This window comes from Acanthochromis polyacanthus, chromosome 21, assembly GCF_021347895.1.
Source record: "Acanthochromis polyacanthus isolate Apoly-LR-REF ecotype Palm Island chromosome 21, KAUST_Apoly_ChrSc, whole genome shotgun sequence".
Classification (NCBI taxonomy): domain Eukaryota; kingdom Metazoa; phylum Chordata; class Actinopteri; family Pomacentridae; genus Acanthochromis; species Acanthochromis polyacanthus.
This window is the reverse complement of record NC_067133.1, coordinates 5,669,415-5,693,841: the sequence shown is the minus strand read 5'-3', so window position 1 is coordinate 5,693,841 and position 24,427 is coordinate 5,669,415. Positions and strand designations below refer to the sequence as shown.

The 24,427-nt window shown below is 39.6% G+C and overlaps 1 protein-coding gene across 2 annotated transcripts in view; it reads left to right on the top strand.

The window, feature by feature from the left end:
* Positions 1 to 24,427, top strand: part of tnrc18 (trinucleotide repeat containing 18) — a 72,832-nt gene that overhangs the window by 3,632 nt on the left and 44,773 nt on the right. For both annotated transcript variants that reach the window (XM_022207823.2, XM_022207822.2), the window contains exon 3: positions 20,446 to 20,586. In XM_022207823.2, coding sequence (XP_022063515.2) covers positions 20,446 to 20,586 — 141 coding nt within the window. The remainder of the gene's footprint in view (positions 1 to 20,445; positions 20,587 to 24,427) is intronic.

Genomic DNA, 24,427 nt, shown 5'->3' with positions numbered 1-24,427 from the left:
TGTGATGCTTCTGCTTTTTCCCCCTCCCGTGGCTTTGAAATGAGCTGAAAACTGCTTGCTGTGTGTGCAGACATGCTCGTGTGGAACAAACTTGATGCGTAGCCAGGGGGAGGGTTGTGAAGTGGAATTGACCCAACCACTGTTCCAGCCCAGATTGGCAGTTTAAACACTCCTTTAAAACGGGATACATTTTATTCTGCCCACACACTGACCTTCTCACTCCCTGACTCTCATCTCCCCTACGCACTCTCACAGCCTCCGCCCACTAAAACACACCACTGTATGATACAGACCGTTTAGCTTTATGGCGCTCCTCGATATCAAATCCCCACACATTACATTACCCAAACCGATCTTAGTCTCCTGCTTGTAATACCGCCGTACAAACCTGTTACATAATAATAATTACCCGGTAATTGCGAATGTTCGTAATGTTCCGGTTTAATTGCAAAAAAAGCAGCATGAATCTCAAGGACTCGCTGTGCAATCAGAGCAGCCGAGGTTGCTTTGCTTCTGTTTTTGTTTACATGCGTCTCATGGAATTCAAGATATTTTCTTTGCAGTTGTTTTTGGCTGAGCTCTGGATAGCAGGGGCGACTGTTTATAGCCGCCAATTTAACCTTATTTCCCAGGAGTTTTCTTTATTTGATGTGTTTTTATTTTAGTGCAGTTTTAATAGGATTTTCATCTGACTTGATGAAGTGGAGTCTCTCTTATTTTCACAATTCTGAGTTGGCAAACATGCGACGCAGCGGCGGCATAACAACTTGTTTTAAATGCATTGTGAAGCTGCAAATAGTTTGCTGACATTTGTGCTGCTGGTACGCTCTCGCAGCCAAAAGGGCAGCTATAAAGACATCATTTTCCATCAGCAAAATCATACTTTCTGCCCAGCAGTGCCTGTTCTTCCCAATTCACAGGGGTTTTATCTAAACAGGATCAGGTCTTAGTCACTGTTTATAGATGTAAAATGGCTGTAAATGGCCCTCTGTCTACTGGAGGTCTGCCGGTGTCTCCATCACCAGATTGAGGCCATCTGTCTCCTCCCTCCCTCTTCGCCTCTGAGAGCAGCAGAGGTAGGACCTTTTGAAATGTAACTGCTCCGAGGAGACGAGGCCGGGAGATGCTTTCATTTCCCCAAACTGTGAAAGGTTGCAGTGGCAACGTGTAGCAGGAATTCCAAAATATGCACTTTGTTGTTGAGGTAAAATGTTGAAGCTTTTGGGTTTGTTGCTAAGTGCTGTGTTTCACCGCATTTCCCAGAGATCAGTAGAGTGGAAAACTGAGTGACTTCTAGATAAAAGGTTGAAAAGGGAATACTGGCATTAGACTAAAGCAAACAGACAGGCAGATAACTCCTATGTGGGTAAAATTTCACAGTTTTGTTTGAAAATGTTGCTTTAACCCTCCTGTTGTCCTCATTTATGGACACCAAAAAATATTGTTTCTTTATCTGAAAAAAAAATCCAAAAATTTCTGAAAATTTGCAAAACATTCAAGAAGAAAATTCCAATAATTTCTTAAGTTTTATTTTAAAAAATCCCCCAACTTTGGCAAGAAAATTCTTGTAAATATTTTCAAAATAGAAGTAAAAATCTTCCCAAAAAATTCTTAAAATATCTACAGTCATTACATATATATCAGTAAAACTTCTAATGTTTTCTTTAAGAACATTCACAAAAAAATCAACCAAAATCCAGAGAAATTCGCTGGATTTTGGTTGATTTTTTATTTATTTTTTTCACATTTTTTTCCACATTTTCAAACTTTAAAACGGGTCAATTTTGACCCACAGGACAACATGAGGGTTAAAATAAATATGGCATAATTTATACGTATATTGAAGCAGTTTTTGTTTATTGTTTTAAGTCACCAATCGCAAACAGGAAAGTGTTTGAGTGATGGTTTTACTTACATGTAAACTACTATGGAAGCATATAATGAAAAGTTTTGATGCATAAACATATTAAACTAAGTGTTCTCTCTGCCTGGACCATAAACAGCTTATCATACTTCTTGATAGTGGAGCCTCTTTGCCCCCTGTTGCTCCTCCTGTGGCTTCTGTGCGGGCCTCCTGAGGAGCGCTAGTCTGCAGCTGCCTGGTCCTCTTTTTCGCCTTTGTTTGTGTCCACAAACCGCAGACCTTCCTTGGTGAAGGCCGCTTCTAATTAGCCAAACAATAATAAAATGAGCTTATTCAAAAATAGTTTTGATTGTGTTCTTTTTATTAAGTTGAGATAATCATGACAGATATTTCTTTTTTGGCAATATGTCAAATTTTATATAGAAAATAACACATTGTATCTGTGTCCAAGAGGTTCCCTATTAAAAAAACTCCTCAAGGAAGTGTGTTAATTCCAGATCACATGACCTGCTCCACATGATGTCATTTCCTCCTGATGAAAAGACTGGAAGACTCCAAGGCTTTCTGAGTTATTTAATATAAAGTAGTGTGTGAGTCAAGTGTGGATTTATGGCATGTCAACAGGTTTACTACAATATCTTTAGAAATAACTTTACATTTCCATTTTTCTCAATTGTATATATAATATTTAGAAGAATCTTTGAGTAAAAATGCCATGTGGTGTGTGGTTATTGTTGATTTTTAGGCCTGAAAACAGCAAAAATGTCAACTATTGACCCTGATCACGACAATTTTTTCAGCTATATCACTCAGTCAAAATTTTTGGGCCATCAAGAGTAGACGTGTCAATTCAACTACAAGGGAGACTTAATGTTCTCTGCAATTAGGTCTGAAAAAAATGCGGATTTTGATGTCAACATCAACAATCTACCAAAATCGGCTGGAAAACGAACAAAACAACGTTGCAGCAGCTGCGTGATCACCTAAAACTCTTGTAGGTTGAATAACAGTCATGTGATGTTGTTGATAATCCTTTCACTTTCCACCGCCAGACCTCAAACATTTCAGTGTGTAGTCTAGAACAAATGTGTGTTTATTAATTCTCAAGGTGACACATCTCAAGTTTAAGACTGAAGGAACAACCCACCCAGACTGGCACCTTCTTAAGCGCTTCACTTTGCTTCATACACATACTTTTAGTGTTCAATATGAATGAGACCAAAGGTAAAGGAAGGTGTTCTGGAGTCCAGAGAAGGAAGGTCAGTTGATGAGATTAAAAATGCTCGTAACAATGGAAGATTACACCTAAACGGGCGCAATCTCTTGGGCTGATAACAATGCTTTATACGAGCTTAGGCTGGTGTTTGTATGTGTGTGAGCGTATCAGTGTGGAGGTGAGAACTGAGACCCTGTGAATAGGAACAGGAGCATGTGACTGCAGTTAGGGCTTGGATTTTCCCCTGGGACTGCAGAGAGAAAGGAAGAGATTTATCCTGACCACAACACATTTATGCACAGTTAGATAAATGTGATAGCCCTTCAGTTCTCTCTTTTTTTCAGCCTCGCACACTCACAATGTACCCGGGTTTAAGTATAATGATTCATGAAGCTCGCAGGGCAGGCCACGCATGTCTTGACTAATACTAATTTGTCTTCCACACTACTTGGTTAGTGTGTCTGCGTTTAAATTATTGTGGTCAGTGTGTGCTTCTATAGATTTAAAACACAAAACCCCTAAGCGTGAACTTGCACAGCATGTGTAGCTATCAGTTGTAGATTATCAGACTTGGGACATTTTAGTTTGTTCTCGCTTTTTGTGTGTGCGTAGATCACACACACCCCCTCTCAGATTAATCGAATCTTTCAGGAGAGAAAACAAAGTACAAGGCGCTGCTGCTCTGCTACAATAAACCTGTCAGAGGCAGACAAACGGCACACACATAAGAACAACAGATGTCAAACATGAGTGTGTGTGTGTGAGAACGAGCATGTCGTGGCATGCTGAAATACCTAAAGCATTAGCTAAGTCATTCACTTTGCCCGAACCCTCCCTTTAACGCAAACAACAGCCTCCAGCACACAAAGGTCACACTCTGCACTGCGTCTCTCTGTTTGGGTGCATGTTGAGTCTCTGCACGTCCCATTACGTAAGCCTAATAATATTCTTCCCAGGACGTTTTGAGGAAATTCAAAATGTGCAGTGACATGCAATAGACGAAGCAGGTGAGAAAAGTCGGTTTGAGCTGTTATGTAAGTTTGTGTTATGCGCTCTTCAGAAACTTTGTACCTGAACACCTTCTGTGTTTGATTCTGTTTAATGCCATTTCATATATATTGTGCCAATATGATCCCAAGTGGGCCGGACCAGTAAAACCACAGCAAAACAGAGAAACACGATGACAAGAAATGAGGCAAACGACAGGAAATGAAACAAGAAAGGGGGGGGGGGATGGACAAAAAATCACACAAATGACACAAACTAGACAAAAAAAAGTAACAAAATGAGAAAAAATTAGATAAATGGCAAAAAAAAAAGACAAAATTTCATTAATAGCTGCCAAAGTGACAAAAAGTGAACAAAAACAAGACAAAAAGTTACACAAATGACACAAGCAAAACAAAACACAAAATGACAAAAATAAGACAAAACACAAGCGAGACAAAGAAACGCAAAACAACAAACGCATGAGACGAAAATCAGACAAAAACAACAAAAACAAGACAAAATATTGCTAAAATGAGACACAAAATGACCAAAAATTGGACAAACAAAAAATTAGACAAAAAGTTACAAAGCGACAAAAAAATAGACAAACGACAAAACTGCGACAAAACCCCCCCACAATGGCACACAAAACAAGTAAAACAAAACACAAAATGGCCAAAATAAGACAAAAAACACAAGTGAGACAAAAAGAAAACACAAAACATGAAACAGAACGAGCCACAAAGATGACCTGCACGTTTGACGGTTTAACATCTGCTGTTTAATTTGAAACCGTCCTAGGTCTGACTCAAACACCCTTCATTTGTCTGATTCTGCTGTTTTTGTCTGATTTTCTTCACTGATCGTATCTGTTTGAAAAAGATCAGCTCGTTTCCTGTCAGCCAGCGTGTCAGTGGTTGTTGTTCTGATAAATGTTAAACCAACAGTCGGCTTGTTTTGCTACAGGTTTGTGAAACTGTGTCTGACATACCATGCAACTCTGCTTGGCTTTTCTGTACGTTTGCCTGTGACACTTGGTGATTTTTGTGCGTGTACAAGTGTGTTCCCATTTGCTGGTATTGAAGAGAGTGTCAGAATAACACCTGCCATCTTCACAGGAGATTTGTGAGTGCAACAGCACGGCACAGCGAGGCTCAAACGCACATGAGGTGTGTTTCCATCCAACTGTCAGGGCAACTTCTGAACAAAGGTTCAGCGAGCACACGTGTAACACCAACTTGGGTTCTTTTCTGGGTTTTGATTGAGGTGAAAGAAAGTGGCCTTTGCGTGGCTGAACTGTTACACCTGGGTCTTAATGAGATGGCCGGGCTCCATTTACCTGCTTCAGTGTGGCGCATGCTGGCTCACTGTCAGACTGTTGTGGCTTACTGAGCAGTTTTATCACCATCATGTATGCTTTCCTCATATCTCATTATCACTAGGGATGCATCGTCTGAGCACGACACGTCATCAAAAGCGGAAGTGAGCGCGCAATGCAACAGAAATCACCGTCCGACTATTGTAATTGGTTTGAAAACAGTCTTCCTGGTTATACTTTCACATTTTCATAATTGTACTATAAACCAACAACGTTCCACACATATTTGTAAATATTTTAATATTGATTTTTGTTTTGCTATGTTAATGTAATGTGTTTTATATGCATTGTTTTAAATAAGGAATGTTTGTATTTTATGGACCAAGGACTACAGATGGAAATTAGCATGATGCTAAATCAGGTGCAGCCATCTTTTAATGTAACTGCACGCTGTCCTTTTTCAAATAAACTTGAAAGAAAAGGGGAAAAAAGCGCGGAACACAGCTGGACGTCTGCGCTGCATCGTGCTTATATTATGTATGCACGATGCAACGCGGACATCTGTGATCTATCATAAACGCGGATGTCAGCGTTTACTATACAGCTGTATCTACAGTGTTTCCCCTGGGTTGAAATGACTGTGAGGTGGTGGGGTCACTTTCAGCTGAAAGTTGTTGACAGGGGGGGGATTATATATACTATCGGGCAGCCCCTCGCGGACGGTCTCGTTGGTCCGGCGGGTTTTGCGCTGCACTTTTTTTTTTTTTTTTTTTTTTTTTTTTGCCGCGGACTAGTGAGGCGGCAATGTTGGCAGAATTTTAATGAGGCGGTGGCCTATACCAGCGAGGCGGCTCGCCTCGTCGGTTATATGGGAGGGGAAACACTGATCTAAATGCTGACTTCGGCGCTGCATCGTGCATACATAATATAAGCACGATGCAGCGCAGACGTCCGGCTGTGTTCCGCGCTCCAGTCAGACGGTGATTTCTGTTGCATTGCGCGCTCACTTCCTCTTTTGATGACGTGTAGTGCTCAGACGATGCATCGATGCATCATTTGGGGCATCCCTAATGATCACTGCTGTGAAAACGCCCTCTATTTGTTAACTTTTAAGAACGCAATCTGTGTTGGAGCTGTATTATCTTACACTAATTTACAAGACCATGTAGTCCACGATGTATTTCCTGGTTTGACTTTGGGTTCTCAGCGTTTATTACAACATTTCTTGTGAATTAAACCAGTGAAATGACCTGAGAGGGTGGGAAAATGTAGAGTCAGAGTAAACTGAAGGTAGCAAAACTCAAGATCACGTTAGGGTTTGCTTATCTAAAAAAGACGTCTACCGTAAGCCCCATCCATTGCTAAGTTTGTGTTTAATTTGCATGTTAAAAGCTTGTTTAGACCCCACATTTGCAAACTACTTCACCACTTTTCTTCCCAGAGACACTAAAATTGCCTTATCCCATTATTAACTTTCCAAAATATCTAACGCATAATACAAAATATCAATGTTTTTTTTTAAACCGCACTAGGGCTGCATGACATTGGAAAACGCTGACAGTGTGATATTCAGATTTTCTTCGATATAAATAATATTTGAGTGATCGCGGGGCTTTTGGGCAGTGCATCTGCATTGGAAATGAAAAACCATTTTTAAGAAATGCCAGTTGTTGGGAACTTCCCTCCTTCGGTGTAACGCTGGAAACGACGTCCAAAATAGCTTTGCTTTGAATGACATTCAAATCTGGCCTTTCACTCAGGAGCTGCAGGTTTGTGGTGCTGATGTAAATGGTGCACCGAATTAGTCAAGTTCTAGGTGCAACAATTGTAAAATGAAAAATGTTTCTCACTGTCACATTAGTAAAAAAAAGTTGTGCTGAATTGCTAATTGCACAAATCTTTGCTTCACAGTAAGACTTAAAATAAGGTTCATCTTCAACCAAATCCCGCACTTGCTGCCTTGTGACAGACACTATAATTTACAGACATTCCCTAATCTCACATACAGGTAATGGTAGATGTTTACCTCTAGTGTCCAGTCAGTTACTTCACGGCATTTGGGACTGTATTTGACTAAAATCAGATTGAGAGTGAAATAAGGTGTTGTAATGTCAAATTTACCCAAGCTGATGCCAAATGGTTCTATCTACATGGATTGTTTACTCTATTAAGTGTGTAGTCCTACAACTAACCAAACCAAATCTTTCTTTTTCGTGTTTTTCTTCTGTTCCTTCACTTTACTGTGCACATGTATAGCCTGTATGTCAACAAACTTTATATATTATTCACATTTGTATATACACTACTGTTCAAAAGTTTGGAGTCACCGAGGCCATTTCTTGGTTTCCATGAAAACTCACATTTTTATTCATGTGCTAACATAACTGCACAAGGGTTTTCTAATCATCAATGAGCCTTTCAACACCATTAGCTAACACAATGTAGCATTGGAACACAGGAGTGATGGTTGATGGAAATAATCTACCCTTATGTAGATATTCCAGTAAAAATCAGCCGTTTCCAGCTAGAATAATCATTTAGCACATTAACAATGTCTAGACTGTGTTTCTGATTAATTTAATGTCATCTTTATTGAAAAAAATGCTTTTCTTTAAAAACATTTCTCAGTGACCCCAAATTCTGAACGACAGTGTACATTCTTTAAAGCCTCGGTGTAAATTATAGTCTATCGGATAAACTTCTCTTACCAGGCAGCAAAAAAGTTGTAGGATATGTTTGAGTAAACTGACTTATTTCACATTATATGGGCATTCACACATAGCAATGTCGGTGCTAAAACGGCACGCCACTGAGCCCAAAACTGAGCTTGTTTGACTGACATTTGTGTCTTTCTTTTTTTAATCCCAAGCAAATAATAAAGAACCCGAGTTGGTTCATGCACTAAGTACGCCGTTATAGTCATGATGTGTATTTGTTGTAGTAGCTGCTTGGATTTGCTCCGTTTTTTATTTACTTAAATCCATTTTGGAAAAGGTTATTTCATTACATAGATATTTCTGGTTTCATCATTTTGTATAATTGTGAATTTTTTCCTCCAGTTTTCTCAAACATTTACAAGCCATTGGTCTTTTATAGTGGGGTCTACTTCCTGCCAGTTTCTCCTAAAAGCTTTTTATATTGCTATCAATGCAATTTATTCCAAGTATCTGTCTTTTCCTGTCCTGTTCCTAACAGTTATTTAAGAGAAAACACAGAAGCACCATACGACCTATCTTATCTTGTTAACTTTATTTTTTGTAGCACAGCAGTTGTATTCTGACATCTTCCTAAAATATATTAGTGGTCCACACTCCTTTTTGTGTACCTTTCATCTTGGGTGTTACTGAGAAACTATCTCAGGTTTTCCAGGAGAAAAATTGCAGTTTTAAAAAAAGCAACAAAAAAACAATAGGAAACAGTTGTGCATCTTTTTGTGCATTTATTGTGTGTATATAATTTTATCTGCAACCAGAACTGCACAGAAAGATACCCATCAGATACCACACAGTTTGCAAAGCTAAAAGTTGATATGCCTTAATTTGAACTTTTCATTGACGCATTTTTAAGTGAAGCTGAGAAATGGTTCGACGCAGACCACAAAAACATTTGCTCTAAATGACTCGCAAAAGAGAAAACCCAGACTTTTACATTTCGAAATCATGAAAACCATGCTCCTGACCTGAGTAAATGCACTCATACACATAGATGTGTTTTCAGGCACACATTAAAATCGCTTTCCTGTCTGTGCATGTGTCTGAGTGCTTGTCTTCTGGCTTTACCGTCAGGATTAATTGTTACCAGTGTGCCAGTTAGCTGTGGTAGAGATGGAGTGCTCAACACAGTGTTACTGTTAGAATGTTTTTCTTGCAGGGAATAAAAACCAGAGATCAATTGAGATTCCCAACCCCCCCCAGCTAACTGTGCTCTGAGTACCACTGATGGATAGCAGATGGGTTCAGAGTGTGTGTGTGTGTGTGTGTGCTGCATGTGTGTCAGGTTTGCAATAGTGTCTGTATCAGAATTGATCTCCAGCAGGCCTTGTCTTCTCTGATATTGAGGTACGTTTTCTTATGAGGATCTGAAAATGGAGACGCAGAACGTGTTGAGAGTCAGAGAGCGTGTTTCTTGGCAACTCGCTTATCCCAATATGGCAAACTAACTGTCTTGTGAACTGGGAGCCAAGCGGAATGTGTGCATACGCGTTTGTGTGTGTGTGTCGAGGAGGGTGGGATGGAGTTGCGAAGGGAGAGAGAGGAAGGAAGGAAAGGGCTGAAAAATACACACACACACACACACAGAGAGGGAGGTAATGAAAGAGTAATTTCAAAACATTTAAGGAAACATTTCCCTCTCTGCTACCATTTGGATGTTGTTTCTGGAACAAGAAGTGCAATTGTTTTTGCCTCGTTCTACCCTCCCTCTTTTTCCTCCTGTAGACTGTTCAGGAATAGAAAAGGGAATTTGGGATTGTGTTTTTTTTTTCCTGGTCACTAGCACAAAGCCAAACTGTAGACCGTGTGTGTGTGCACGTGTACGTACACTGTGCACACATGGAATAAAAGGCCTGTAGGCGGCTGTGATGCTGAAATTGATTTATGCTCTAGCAAGGCATCTGTGCCTCCTGACATTTGTGTGTGTGTGCGCAGTTAGAGAAACCCTGGTGTTTGGCCTGAAGAAATGGAAACTGCTGACATCCTAACAGGACTTGATCATCCTTGACAGGTGGTGGTTGTATGTATTTTCTGTATATGTGTGTGTTTGTTAGCGGGGTATTTCTATGGTGTGTTCCTCTCACACACCAGTTAGTAGTTAGAAAAAGAATAATATGTTCGAGCAATTTCTCTGGCACTTAGCCCAACGCACTTGGACTCAGGTGGAGCATTGAAAGGTGGCAGTGCAACCATAAGGTAGGGCACAGCAGGTGGCAGAGACATTTGCAGGAACACGTGGGAGCCAACATTTCTTGCTGCAAGCGGAAAAAAGCGCCAAAACAACAACAAATAGTTACTGGATGTAACGCCAGTTCTTTGAGCATGTAGCAAATAGAAGAACAAAGGCTTGTTGTGTTGCTATAAAGTTGTGAACAAAAGTTTACACATGCTTGTGAAGACCATGTATATCGTAGCAGTCTTGGGTTTCCACTGCTTCTTACAAGTCTTAATTTTTTATGGTGGAGTGATTCAAACGTGCATCTTGGTCACTAAATAAAACAGTCATGCATGCTGGGTCTTTCATAGATTTGTGCAGGTCTTCTGCAAATATGTCAAAATCTGCTGGCTCAAAAATGTACATACAGTGGGTCCTCAGCTTACGTCGCAGTTCCGTTCCTACGAATGAACAAAAGTCCGTTTTCGCCAAAAGTCGGAAGTGTGGCAAAAATGTAAACAAAGCCGTTACGTGCATCTCTATAACGATCAGTTATTTGGAAAAATCATGAATACCGACGACTTTCATGCATGTATGAGGCGTTTTAGAAGAAGAAAACTGAATATTGTAATGGACTTATGTTGTTGTTGATGTTGAGGTTTCAATGTTTAATGTTCAGTTTGAGATTTACCTAATGTCAGTGAACATGCCATGTTTAGTTAGCTCACCTCTGATTGGCTGAGAGCCAGCAGTAGTGTGTGTCAAATGAGAGAGAGCTATAAACGGTGGCTAATTCTGGAGCTAAGTTATGGGGTTTTTGTAGTTATTTTGGCGTTGGCTGTGGCCCATAGTAAAAAAAAAAAAAAAAAAAAACGACCAGAGAACCAGATAAAGTCTCAGTCATTCATCACAGAGAGTCACTACAATATGCTACGTTTTTTACAACTTGACCAATGTTTGTTGGTGTTTCTCCCTGTTCCGAGCATTTCATTATATCTAACTTTACTTCCGTGGAGGTGGCTTTCCGTTTCGTCAAAGGACTGCCTCCAGAAGAGTCTGACTTATGCTTGGGAGCCACAATGAAGGGCAAAACTTAGCGGATGTAGCACAATCCAAGGTGACGTACAACAGGCAAATGTAAACAAAGCCGTCTTATAGCACCGCATGACGACGTGTTCGTCCACTCCATTCGCCAACCAGTTTCACATAATGACGAAATGCCGTAGATCGAGGGCGTCGTAAACTAAAAACATTTAGTTACATGTCCTTTGGCCATTTTCACTTCAGTTAAGTGCTTTTGATTCCATCCCCAAGCTTCTGGCAATCTTCAGGTTGTATCTTTAAACACTCCTCTTGACAGAATTGGTGCAGTTTAACAGTCCACACATTCTCGATGGGGTTTAACTCAAGACTTTTGGAAGACCAGTCTTAAACCTTAACCCTAGGTTAATTTATCAATCAGTCAAAGTTTATTTATATAGCCCTTTACAACCGCCCAAAGGGTGACCAAAGGGCTTCGCAGTGAAAGACAAGAGATTAACTTAAAAACAACACAGAGACAGCAGTAAAATATGCAATAAAACAATAAAAAATAAACAGCAGTAAAATATCTATCTAAAAGAAATAAAAGTAGCCGAATGTTAGGTGTTAAAAACCCTTTTAAACAGGAAGGTTTTGACCTTTGATTTATAAAGAGCCAGGCCAGTGATGGTGCGCATATCGGGGAAATTTAGCCATTTTTTTGCCATGTTTGATGTGTGTTTGGTGTCATCGTCTTGTAAGAAAACCCAACTGCATCCAAGACCCAACCGTCTGGTTATTTGTTTTAGGTTTTCCTGATGAATTTGGAGCTAATCCTCCTTTTCCATTTATTTCAGTTATTTTGTGTGAAGCAACAATTCCACTGGCAGCAAAACAACCCTAGAATCCTTCCACTGTTATGCTAATCGATGAGTTTGGTGTTCTTGGGGTTTAGGACCTCACCTTTTTTGTCCGTAAGATCAGCATCAAACTTCACTTGAGCTTAATGGTGCTTTATCTGGGGAGGGGCTTCCTCTTTGCATGGCAGCCTCTCAGCCTACAGTGATGTAAAAACCTGCTGGACCGGACATTGACGCCAATAATGCGGCAGCCTCTAATTAACTGCAGACTTGTTTTTAGTGGTTCTTGTTTGACTCTCGACCGTCCTGCCCAGTTGTCTCCCAGCAGCAGGTGATAGTTTGTTTGTTTTTTCCTCTTGATTGTGGCGATGATACATCTTCCCTTCACTTTACACTTAAAATTGTTTTGTTTGCACAGTTAATTTTGGGATCTGTAGCTGCTTTGAAACGGCTCCTAGAGACTTTCCTGACTTCAAGTCAAAGACCTTCTTCTGTAGGTCTGTACTCGGCTCCTCCATTGTCGTCTTTGTGGCAGTCTGAAAGGTTTATGAAATGGGCCTTATTTAAATTGACTAAGACGGGGCTCCAAAATGCAACCAAACTGCAACCTTTTTTGTGTTGCAGAACAGTGGTTTCCTTCATGGGAGTGAATGATGAGCATCGCGGGTAGCTCCTGCATTAGCCATAGTTATGGAAGGTTCTTCTACTGTGGTCCTGTTAGCCCCTGCATGATGTGTAAAACAGACTGTTTAGCTGTTGTGTGTTCTGAAGGTAAACTCTGTAGCTGATTGTTCTAACAACGAAATGAGAAAAGAGGAGGTGGCTGGTGGGAAGGGAGAGGTCAGACTGAGACACACCCAGTAATCAGAGTGCAGGTGCAGACAGGAAGATACCGACTGAACCGGTAAAGGGGAAAAAAGCAATACATTCGGTTACGGAAGCTAGTGCAATAGTAGGACTGCAAAAGTAATTGAGTATTAATCATTATCACGATTTTAGCCTCTGACCATTATATGAACACAACTGACTGTGGTAATATAATCTAAAAATGTGCTCCACCTGTGAAAACTCATAAAAAAAAACAGCACATGTAGATGAAATCACTCTGTTTTGTCCTCAATAAATCTGACTTTAGGGGACCTTATCTTACTCTTTTTGGAGTAACTTTTGCTCACATGCCTGTCAGAGTGCCCCTAGCAGCATCTCCCACAGAGTGCACTGTGAGGCGTTTAGGGAACATCAGTAAATTCTACTGTCTATTAAGTTTTCTGCCGGTGAAAAGGTGGGAGGTGTGACCAAGTGAGAAAGCTGGTCTTGCCAGTGCTGCTAGTGATGAAGTTAGTGTGGCTCAGAGAAGTCAGCAGCTGTAGTCTTATTGTAGTCACTCACAATTTGATGAACATTGTAATCATCAAAACTGATCATTCATGTTACTGTATGCATATTTTCGACCCAGCAGATATTTGTCCTATTTCCAGGAGACAAAATAAATCTATTAAATAACAAAAATTCACAATTGTGTCCGTGACAAAGATGCGTGTGTTACAATCGTTCCATCATAGAAAATTAGGAGTTGTAGGAGTTATTGTAAACTTTTAAGACTGCCATGATGTACAAGGTGTTTACAAATGTATGTAAACTTGTTCTGTATATGGTCGGTTTTATGTCGTTGATGGTGATGTAACAGTGAAGAAGACTGATATTCACTGAGAGGGAAGAGAAACAGCTTGGTTTTTTTTTTCCTCTCTAAGTTTAACCCAGTCAGCATTTGGACTCGCGCTGTGGTTTTTCAAAAGTACCTACTTTGGAGAAAGGACTTTTTCAGCCCTGAAATAGGTTCTACAGGGTGGTCCCTGCAGTCTGAACGTGCTCAGGTTGCTCTTAAAGGTTGCTTATTGACTGCATTTAAAGATGGATGAGCCTTTATGAATAGTAGTGTCACCTATGTCTGAATGGGGGTTCTGAAGTTTAGTGTGGTAGCTCCAGCCATCTAGGGAGTACTTAAGTTCTACTAACTCCCAGCTAGTCCAAAATTGTTCAAAGAATTTGTGTGTGACTGGAGCTAATTCGGGCCATACAAGTGTCTCTTGGCCTTAGACTGTCGGGTAATGATACCCAACTATTACAGAAAGCAGCCTTAACTTTAAGTCTTAATACGCTTTAAACAGGTCAGCTCCATAAAATTCACCCCCAGTATACGAACAGGAAAAGTAACAATAGAGAGCAAGAAGAAGGAAATATTAAACAGTTTGTACATTTTCTTTCTGTAAGAGAATGATTTTGATGTTTTCAGCACAGCACAAGGTTCTTAAATGTAAAGATTCTATTGACTGTGGCATTTTAAAGACATTAATCTTCTTTACACCCTGTAATTACCTCACTATGTAGTCTCTAGAGCAGAGTTTGACATTCTCACTCTGGAATCAAGTAGCCCTAAAAGCAGTGGGATTCACAGGAAACCACCCATGTATGTGATCTGTTATTGTCTGAAATGCTACTGGATAGATGTCCCTGTTTGGTTCCATTACACTGTATCAGAGGTGTATTACGGTATTGCTAATGCTGCTGGCACACGTTATCAGTTACAGGAAATTCTACATATTTAGTACTGGAGTTTGCGCTGATCTTCCTCAAATATGTCTACAAATGTAGAGTAAAAACTACTTGCTCCATTTCAGATCTCTGCTGCTGACGAAGTGGTGTTTAGAGACCTATTGTTGGCTAAACATTTAAACAGTGCTAGTTTGTAAACACCAGTTGCTTGTATATAGTATGTCCGACAAAGTTGACAAAACACTGAGAGCATTCACTTTTCCTGAAAGTCACTAAATCTGTACGTTTCTTTGGACAGCGATATTGTGGCAAGATAAAAGCAGAGAATCGAGTGTTGTGTCCAATTGCTTTGAGCTAGAATATTTAAAATGCATAGTTTGTTGCCAGTATCACAAAACACTTTTCATGTAAGTTTAGTTTTGCGTCAATGACATTTATTACAAACTTTTATGTGTATAAAAATAAAACGTGACTGATAAAGATTGAGTCTGGAGCAGGTCAGGGATCTGAGTCACTGCGTCAACTGGAAAACTGGAGAACAACAAACAAGTTTAGTTTGTTGTTTTCAGCTGTTTGTTGAAGTCTTTCCTCTGAGATTATTGAATACCTGCAGCATCAGACAGCAGCCGGGTTCATACGAGTGTCTCTGGAGTCTGTTTATCAGTTCCAGTTAAATCTTTTGTTGCATAGCGGCCATCCTCAGGTTGAGTCCTGAGCTCCGTCACAACTGGAATATTTTCCTTTTACTGTTGGTGAAAGTCTGATCCCTTTGTTTTTTTTTTTTAAAATGAGTATTATTCCATTTCACGGTCTCTCAGCAGGATATTTGCAGTAATGGCATTGAGTGCATGAATGATTCCCATAACCACATAAAACTTCACATGATAAATGATACCCACAGATAATCGAGTAAAAATAAATTTTAGGTTTACTGTTGGTGAACTAATAATCACAAATGGACAGAATTGTCAGTGTTTAAGCAAGCTAGGATATTAGTTATTTGCACAGTCTGCTAAGCTGCTGTTTGCTTAGATTTAGCACATCAGTTGAATAAATACTGTCTAAAACTTGTATTTATGACAAGTATCATGCAAGTTGGTGCTTCTCTCTGTCATTGTGTTGGATATGTCTGAATGCAGCCGTGGTGAGTAGCATTTGCATAAAAGTAACTTATCCTTAAATGACAGAATACAGTCAGATAGATACTTCTTTATTCCTGAGGGAAAATCAAGGCAGACAGACTCTAATGAAGCAGCAATGTTGCATATTTCATCTCCAAAAATTGGCTTTTTTTGACTGTATGGTCAACAGATTCAGTAGACAGCATTGCATCTACACAATTCAACTATGAATTGGCAAGATCTGTAAAGAAAACATGGCTGCCATCGATCACAATTTTCTCAGAAATGGACTATAACTCCTTGACCATTTGTACAAAACTGAGACTTTTGGAAACAGTTTCACCGACATTTGATTCGGCCGTACTGTTGCTACATTTGTTCCCTGATTCTCGCTGTTATGTGACCAGAAGACACGACAGTCTTGCTGTCAGTGCTAGCAAAAATGTTATAAAATAAGGAAATCACTTTTCACTGTTGCTGTTCTTCTTGCCCTTTGTACATTAACACCAAATGTCTTTTCAGACGTGTTAGTATGCATGTGACTGTTTCTGAAATGCAACCAGAGCACTCAGTGTTTCCCCTTTTGAAATGCTGTTTTGAAACAGACGTATTAGCGTGGATGTTGAATAACAAATGATAAGTAATAATAATCAAATGTAACACTCAGCTTGGATAAGTTCCAGCTGAAAAAGGGAAAAATTGGCTTTTTCATTATGACGCTCTCAATTGCATCCCCCCCCCCCCCCCCTTTTTTTTTTTGCCTTGGTAAACCCTTTTAGGTCCTTAACGCCAAAGTATTTACTGTTGCCAATTCTAAAAGGCGGCAGTGAAGATGATTTTTTTCCATCAGTGAGCTAACAAGTACATTCAGTAGCAGTTAATATCAGTAAGACTAGATTAGATGTTAGTTACTACATGGACAGTGCTGATTTTTTTTTTTTTAATGGTTTTTTTTGCATACACTCAAGTGACAGAGTGGTCTCGTTCTTTCTTTAAACAGAATTAATTTAGTTTAGGGAACTTAGCTTGGCTTTGTTTAGCTTGAAACCTGATTTTGCTGCTTGTAGCTTGAATTTTGAGCAATGAAGCTGCTTCTTCCTACTGAGTGCAAACCTGCAAATTGGTTCTTGCTATATTTATTACTGCCGTGTCTCTACTGGGCGCACCATGTGACTTCACAGTAAGTTGCGTGATGAGGTAAACTTCATCACTTTGCTGCTCCTCAGTGTGTTTTCCAGCAGCGTTAATGCATGTGGGTGGGTGTGGTGTACTCTTGTATTCATAAATGCAGGTTTGTGTGTGTGTTTTTGTATTTTTAGAACCGTGTGCACGTGTCTGCCATCACACAGCAATGCAGTTCAACCACTACACACACACATACAACACCTTCAGGACACGGATGTAGCACAGACGCACCCTGACACGCATGCATGCAAACATGAAGAGACTTTAATAAACCTGTGTCTAATAGGACTGTGTGTGGAAGGTTCCATCTACACAGCAGAGCAGAGAAAAAAGGCACAGTACTTTACTCCTGTGTGTGTAGATGTGTACACACTTCTGATTAATTGGAAAGCTGCGTTTGGTATTGATTTAAAATGGTGTGTGTGTGTGTGTAGGCGCTAATGGGCTGCAGTTTTAATGTACTGATTTAGATGCACGGGAAACTCCGCAAGCACAGCATGTCACTTAGATTCCCACAGGACTGATGCAGAAACACACATGTACACAGATACACACCGTCATTCCCTTCCCTGTATGCCCAAATACAGACGGCACCCTTTCTGCTACACACATGTTTAGTTTTATCAGAGTAATGGCTGTGCAGCGCGTTCAGTAATGGGCCGGGAGGGGGGATGTGGACCTCAGCTAGACATGAAACCTCTTCTAGCTCTTAGGAGGTTAGCGATTGTAAGAGGCAGTGATGGTTCAAAGGTTCAAAGTTTGCTAATGGACAGATTACACCCATAAAGAGGGTGGAGTCTAATAAAAACTACTCTGATAATTACTCTAATAAAAGCAATCGATAACTATATTTTGATGTGAAATGTTTTATGAGGAGCCACTCTGTCAATGTTACCATGATGACTGTGAGGTGTTTGACTTAAATGTACTTTGAATTAAACTTTTGAACTTTTCTAGGTTATCCAGGAGGTATGTTTTGTCACAAAAGCTAACAATCCTCGCCTGTGTTCAGCTCACATTCAGCTCAGTTTGATCTCAAGTGGACCGGACCAGTAAAATCACAGCATAATAACCTATAAAAATAACCACAACTCCAAATTTTTTATGTTTTAGTGCAAAAAAGTTTTCAAAATATTACAAAAATGAGACCCAAGAAGACAAAAGTAAGAACCAAATGACAAAAAATGAGACAAAAATTACATAAATGACAAAAACGAGAAATAAAACGGCAAAAACATGAGACAAACGTCAAGTCAGATAAAAAACAACAAAAAAAGACAAAATATTGTAAAAATGAGAGAAAATATGACCAAATGAGACAAATGACAAAACAAGAGACCAAAAATTTCACAAAAAATTACAAAGCAACAAAAAATGGACAAACAATGCGAGCGAGACAAAAACACAAAACGATGCACAAAACAATGAATAAAGCGAAACAAATTGAGAAAAGTAAGACAAAAAAACACAAAGGAGACAAAAAGGAAACCCAAAACGAGAAAAATGAGACAAAAGTCAGACAAAAAAGCAAAAAACAACCAAAACAAGACAATATATTACAAAAATGAGACAGAAAATGACAAAAGAACAATCTATCTCTGTTTCTTTATAATCAGAACAACTTGTCATGGTATAGAAATTATTGTAAATTTACAGTTTTACAAATTGCAGTTAATGTCTTTTCACACTTTTACAAAGTTGTCGTGTGGGCCAGATTGGACCCTCTGGCGGCGGCTGCTATTTTCAATCATGGTTACAAGACTATTCCTGCAAAGTAATGTTTAATTATTTGGACAATTCCCTCCTAGACTGCAGACTATGGGACCTCTAACCAAAAGCCATTAAATGCCACACAAGTCTTTGTCATGGTGGCCCGTTGCTAACTAAACCCCTGTAAGGCTCTCTGCTTGGCCATGCACATTGTACTAGCCCCCTCTTCTGTTCCTTCCATCTCATTAAACAGCACGATGCTCCACCTGGTGGAACAACCAGGCACTACAGCTAATCTACAAAGCATTTCCGGACATGCCTGGCTTTGTTTTTGGTTAAATATTAACAGCAATTAATCTATAAACTTGGAATCATTAACATCCGTAGCAGTGACTCGTCTAATGATTTGCCTTTCTGATAAGTGTGTGATGACTGAGAGTAATTCAAATTCAAAGTGCACGAGGGCTTTGATGTGGACAGTTCTACGCCATTACCCTTTCAGCACGTGTCCATATCTGTAGAAATCCCTGAGGAACTTGCTGATAGTTCGTACTAAAATTGCTGGCGTGTAAATGTGGCTGCCCTGCCCTCCACAAGCCAAATATGGATGCTGCAGGGAATGCATTTGTTCGGGAGTTTATCTGTCAGTAACAGCATCTGGCTGCTTTCTTACTTATTCACTGCACATTTGTACACTTGTTTTTATTTTCTGTCAGTCTTTTACACCAGATATACAGATGCTTATAGCTGTCCTGACTTTTGATAGTCTTTAAACATGGTAATGTCACAGGAAGGGTTAATTAAGCTTCAGTGTACCGCCGGCGGTACACCTACTAATTTGCATAGGAATTTCAGGAATGTCCGACGGGTGCAAACGCGATTATACAAACACTATACACCGATGGAAAGCTTAGATTCTCATGAATCCGCCGGTATAAACCACTTTCAGATGCGATTACCACAGCGGGTGAGAAAAACACATTTGTCCGACAAAAACAAATATTCATCCATCCGTTCTCTATACACGGCTTCAACGCACACAGCGCGACTCACATTTCCGGGTTTATTATTACACACAAAAAAAAAGATTCCACAAAAAACGGCCATAATCCAACCTTTTACATCAGATGACACAAGCCAGTAAACTATTTTGTCCAAAACATGTCCTGAAGTCGGTATAAAATCCCCGAATCGGTCGTTTTCAAGGAAATGCACCTCCCGATGCGCATCCAATATTCCCCGTATTTTTCGTAATTTTTTTTATTTAAAAATAGAATATTAGCGATTTTTTTGTACTGAAAACGGCTGGAATTGACTGAAGCTTAAAGGGTTAAATTTCTGAGAGTTTGCGCCTTAGGATGTTGATTGGAACCGGACCTCATTGTACCAATTTGATCACATGTGACAGAGGGAGCTCCATGCCCCATTGAATCATTTATTCCCATCAGAGAAAGTCCCCTCATGGTTCCATCCCTGTTGTGACAATTGTGGTTTTCACTCGGCGGCTACATGAACTGTCCTTTCCTTTTGCGGCTGTCTGTGGTCTGTGTTTTTGAAATGAAGTGCAGTGCTGTTTGGTAACAGTGTGATTACAGCAGCCTGCTTCAGCGCGTATTGATCGAGCTCCCACACCCAAAAAAATGCAGCATGTCCGCTATAAAAATCACTCTGTGTTGTCTTGTGGTTGCTGTGTTGTTGTTGTGGTTGCGAGGCTGACTGGCATTCTTTGTTGTTTTTCCTAGACGATGCCTTCCCAGCAGGCTCCAGTCCCTTCCTGTCAGGTTATCCCGCCTCCTCCCCGCTGACCTCCGACCCGGCGTACAGATCGGCCAATCCCAGCGGTCTGCAGATGGCTCAGCTCTGGGCGTCACACGCTCACGAAGGTAAACCACCTCAATTAACATGTGTGCTTTGTCTTTTTTTAATCTTCTTCGTCTCATTTCATTATTCCGGAACACAAGTGGCATCATCTTTTCATGGTATTTCTCACCGTCCTCTCGTGTGAAATGCCCTTGGAGGTTTGTTCCTCTTCTGCTCCTCATAGGTTACAACTCTGGGATTCTGTTCCATTTCTGTCTCGTGTCGCCGTTAGCTCAGCTCCTGAATGCATGTCGCCTCTTCTGTCCTTGACCAGCCCATACTTTTGCCTGTCATCTTTTACTGTAATCAGTCTTGTTTTTTTTGTTTTCTTACCAATGTGCACTTCGTCTCTGTCCGCCTCTCTTTAGCCCTCCTGTCCCACATTTCTTCCACATCTCTCTCTTGTTCAGGCAGTTTCAGAAGCACAACGTTCCGTCAGTCATTCATGTCTCTTTGCTTTTCTTGATGCCTATTGAGTAAGTGATTGATTGCGGGGTTCCCTCCTCATTCCCTTGTGTCCTTTGTGACTCTCGATCAAATCTCATTGGACTAGAAGGTCAGATAGGAGGAAACGGATCCCACAGTGCTTTTCGGCAAGGTAAAGGGAGAAGGACAAATGCGTTCCTTTTAAGAATCACTTTAAAACTGATTACATCTCCTCCGTGTGACACACATCCTTTTCAGCGTCTTCAAACACAGTAAATTAGATTGTGTGTGTGTGATTAGGTTTTGTTTGTTTGTTTTTTTTAGATTTTTTTCTTGAGCTGACTCTTCTCAATTCAAGGACTGTTCAAAGAGGCAGCGCTGACATGTGATTGAAGCTTTGTTTGCAGGTCAAAGTTTGATCAGCAGCGTTCAGGAGTCTCTGCTGGTCCTCTGGCACCTGCTCAGAGCCAAAAATAACAACTGTAACCCACCATAAATCAACAAATTTTTATTTTTACACTTTGTTTTCTGTATGGATTAAATAATAAACTGATAACCAACTGAGGGAAACTAGCTGTAAGTTGAATTTCTGTACTGTGGCAAAAATAATAATTAGAGGTCGACCGATGTGTTTCTAGTTTCGGTCGAAATTATTACAAAACAAGGAGATTGATGACTAATATTTTTAACAGTATACTTCTGCTGTGAAAGTGCTACATTAAAATAAATCTGACTTCAACACAAAACTGTATTGTAATGCCTTTTACGTATGCTTAATTAAAACAAAGCTGTTATTCTTCTGTTTTGATAGGCTGTAACTGGTGATGTGTAGCCAGAGGAACCAGCTGAATTAGAACCAATGTAGTATATTTAGAAAGTAAATTATTTTTTTGGGCATCAGTTAAAAAAACAAATCAATAATTGAAAAAAATGCTGAATGTTGAACCTGATAATCAGTCGCCCCTAATCACAATCACGCTTATTTTAGTTAATATGAAGATCACAATTAATACAATTACTCACAGACTTTGGAGACATGCATAAAAATAAAAACCTGACTGAGGCCTCAAGTCATAAACTCACAGATGGAGGCTTCACATGATTGGCTCCTCATATGTCAAACATTTTAACCTGCGGTTGGTCTCATACTGATCAGGTTTACTGTTGCAGGCAAAATGACCCGTCTCACCAGCTTAATGTTAGACGATTAACAATCTGATGGTTGGTGAATGTTTGGACTTTTAGAGAAGGGCAGAAGCGCACTGATGTAAAGGAAAGGGTGCACTTTGCTTAAATTTTATTAATATTAAGCAAAACAAGAGCATCCCAGCTCAATGGGAATGGCTAGTGTGACGTCACGGACCACTTCCATGTCCTACGCTGCGGCGCACTGAATGAAAACACAATGGCAGTAGCAAAAGAACCGGTCACCTTTTTCACTGTGACATCTTATATTGCGGATTTTCCGAAGTCGGTAAAGCGAGGTCTTAACTCTTACAACTCAAACAGAGTTGTAAATGTTAGTGTGCTGGCAGGTGGTTTTAAAGGGAAAGTCCAAGTCGCATAGACCCATGTCCTAGTCAAGTCGAGTATTTTGGGCAGATTGGTCAAGCAAGTCCAAGTCCCCAAAACTGGGACACAAGTCTCCCTCGGCAGACTTTATTCTTATAAATTAAAAGTATAAACGTATTATCAGAGACTTTAATCTTGACCACTTTTAGTTTCTTTTGTAATGTGGCCCAAACACTCCTCGTAACACAAAAAGATAACATGATTCAAGCGGCTAATACTAGCTAGCGCACGTTAGCTCCTGGCGCTAAATGTATTTTCTAAGGTTAGAAATCCGACTTACCTTATCAGTGTCAGCCATCTTCTCTTCTCCTTTTCGTCCAGAGGAAAGCGGTAGAAAGATATCGTTTTCTATATATACAAGAATAGATTACTTCCTAACTTTTTCCAAAGATAAAGACAGAATTCGTTCATGTGATATGGGGACGATAGATGTAAGCGATCATGCACCACTGACTTTAATAATAAAATTAAACTTGTGCCCCAAATCAACTATATGGAAACTAAATTCAGGTATGCTTAAAGATAGTAAATTTAAGGAACAAATGAAGAAGGAAATACAAGATTTTCTTGAAACAAATGATGATGGGGAAGTCTCGCCCCCTATACTCTGGGATACACTAAAAGCGGTAATAAGAGGAAAGATTATATCCATTGCATCATATAAGAAAAAAACTAGGAATAAAAATATAGACGACTTGCAAAGTAAACTGAAGGAGTTGGAAAACAAACATAAGCAATCCCCAACATCAAATTATTTTGATGAGATTAGAAAAATTAGAAATGAAATAAATGACCTAGCCACACAAGAGACGAGGAAAAAATTAATGTTTCTTAAACAAAAATATTATGTAACTGGATCAAAATCAATGAAAATATTATCTTGGAAATTAAAGCAGAAATTGGCAGAGAACACTGTAACTAAAATCAAAGACCCGATTACAAAAAAGCTCACAAATAAATTAAAAGAAATTCATAGATCATTTGAGATATTTTATAAATCATTGTACACAAAAGTTCCTGGAGGAAGTGACAATGAAATTGACAGATTTCTTGATTCTTTGGATTTGCCAGGCCTGACAGAAGAACAAAATGAACAAATGACAGCCAGTATATCGGAATTAGAGCTTAAAATGGCTATCAGCCGATTAAAAACGAACAAGTCACCAGGCTCGGATGGCTATAGCGCAGAGTGGTATAAAGAATTAAAATCGGAATTAATACCCATATTGTTACCAACTCTAAATTGGATTCTAAAAAGGCCCAAACCCCTCCAAGTTGGAAAGAGGCAATAATCACCGCTATACCGAAAGAAGGCAAAGACAAAACAGAATGTGGATCTTACCGACCAATTTCAGTTCTTAATATAGATTATAGATTATTTACAGCTATAATGGCTAGACGGATGGAAGAATTTCTACCTAAATTGATACATAATGATCAAACTGGCTTTATTAGAAATCGACAGACACAAGACAATATACGCAGGACTCTACATATTATTAACAGTATACACCACAATAACATAGAAGCTGTACTTATAAGTGTTGACGCTGAAAAAGCGTTCGATTCGGTTAATTGGAAATTTCTTTATAAAGTGTTACACAAGTTTAAACTTCATATTTCAATAATCAATACAATTAAGGCCTTATACGCTAATCCAATGGCAAGAATTAAAGTTAATGGCTATTTATCAAACAGTTTCACTCTGGAGAGAGGTACCCGACAGGGTTGTCCATGGTCTCCACTTCTATTTGCTTTGTATCTAGAACCGCTGGCCCAGTCAATACGACAAGATCCTTATATTAAGGGAATAAATGTTGGAGGAAGAGAACATAAGTTAGCATGTTATGCTGATGACATTTTGGT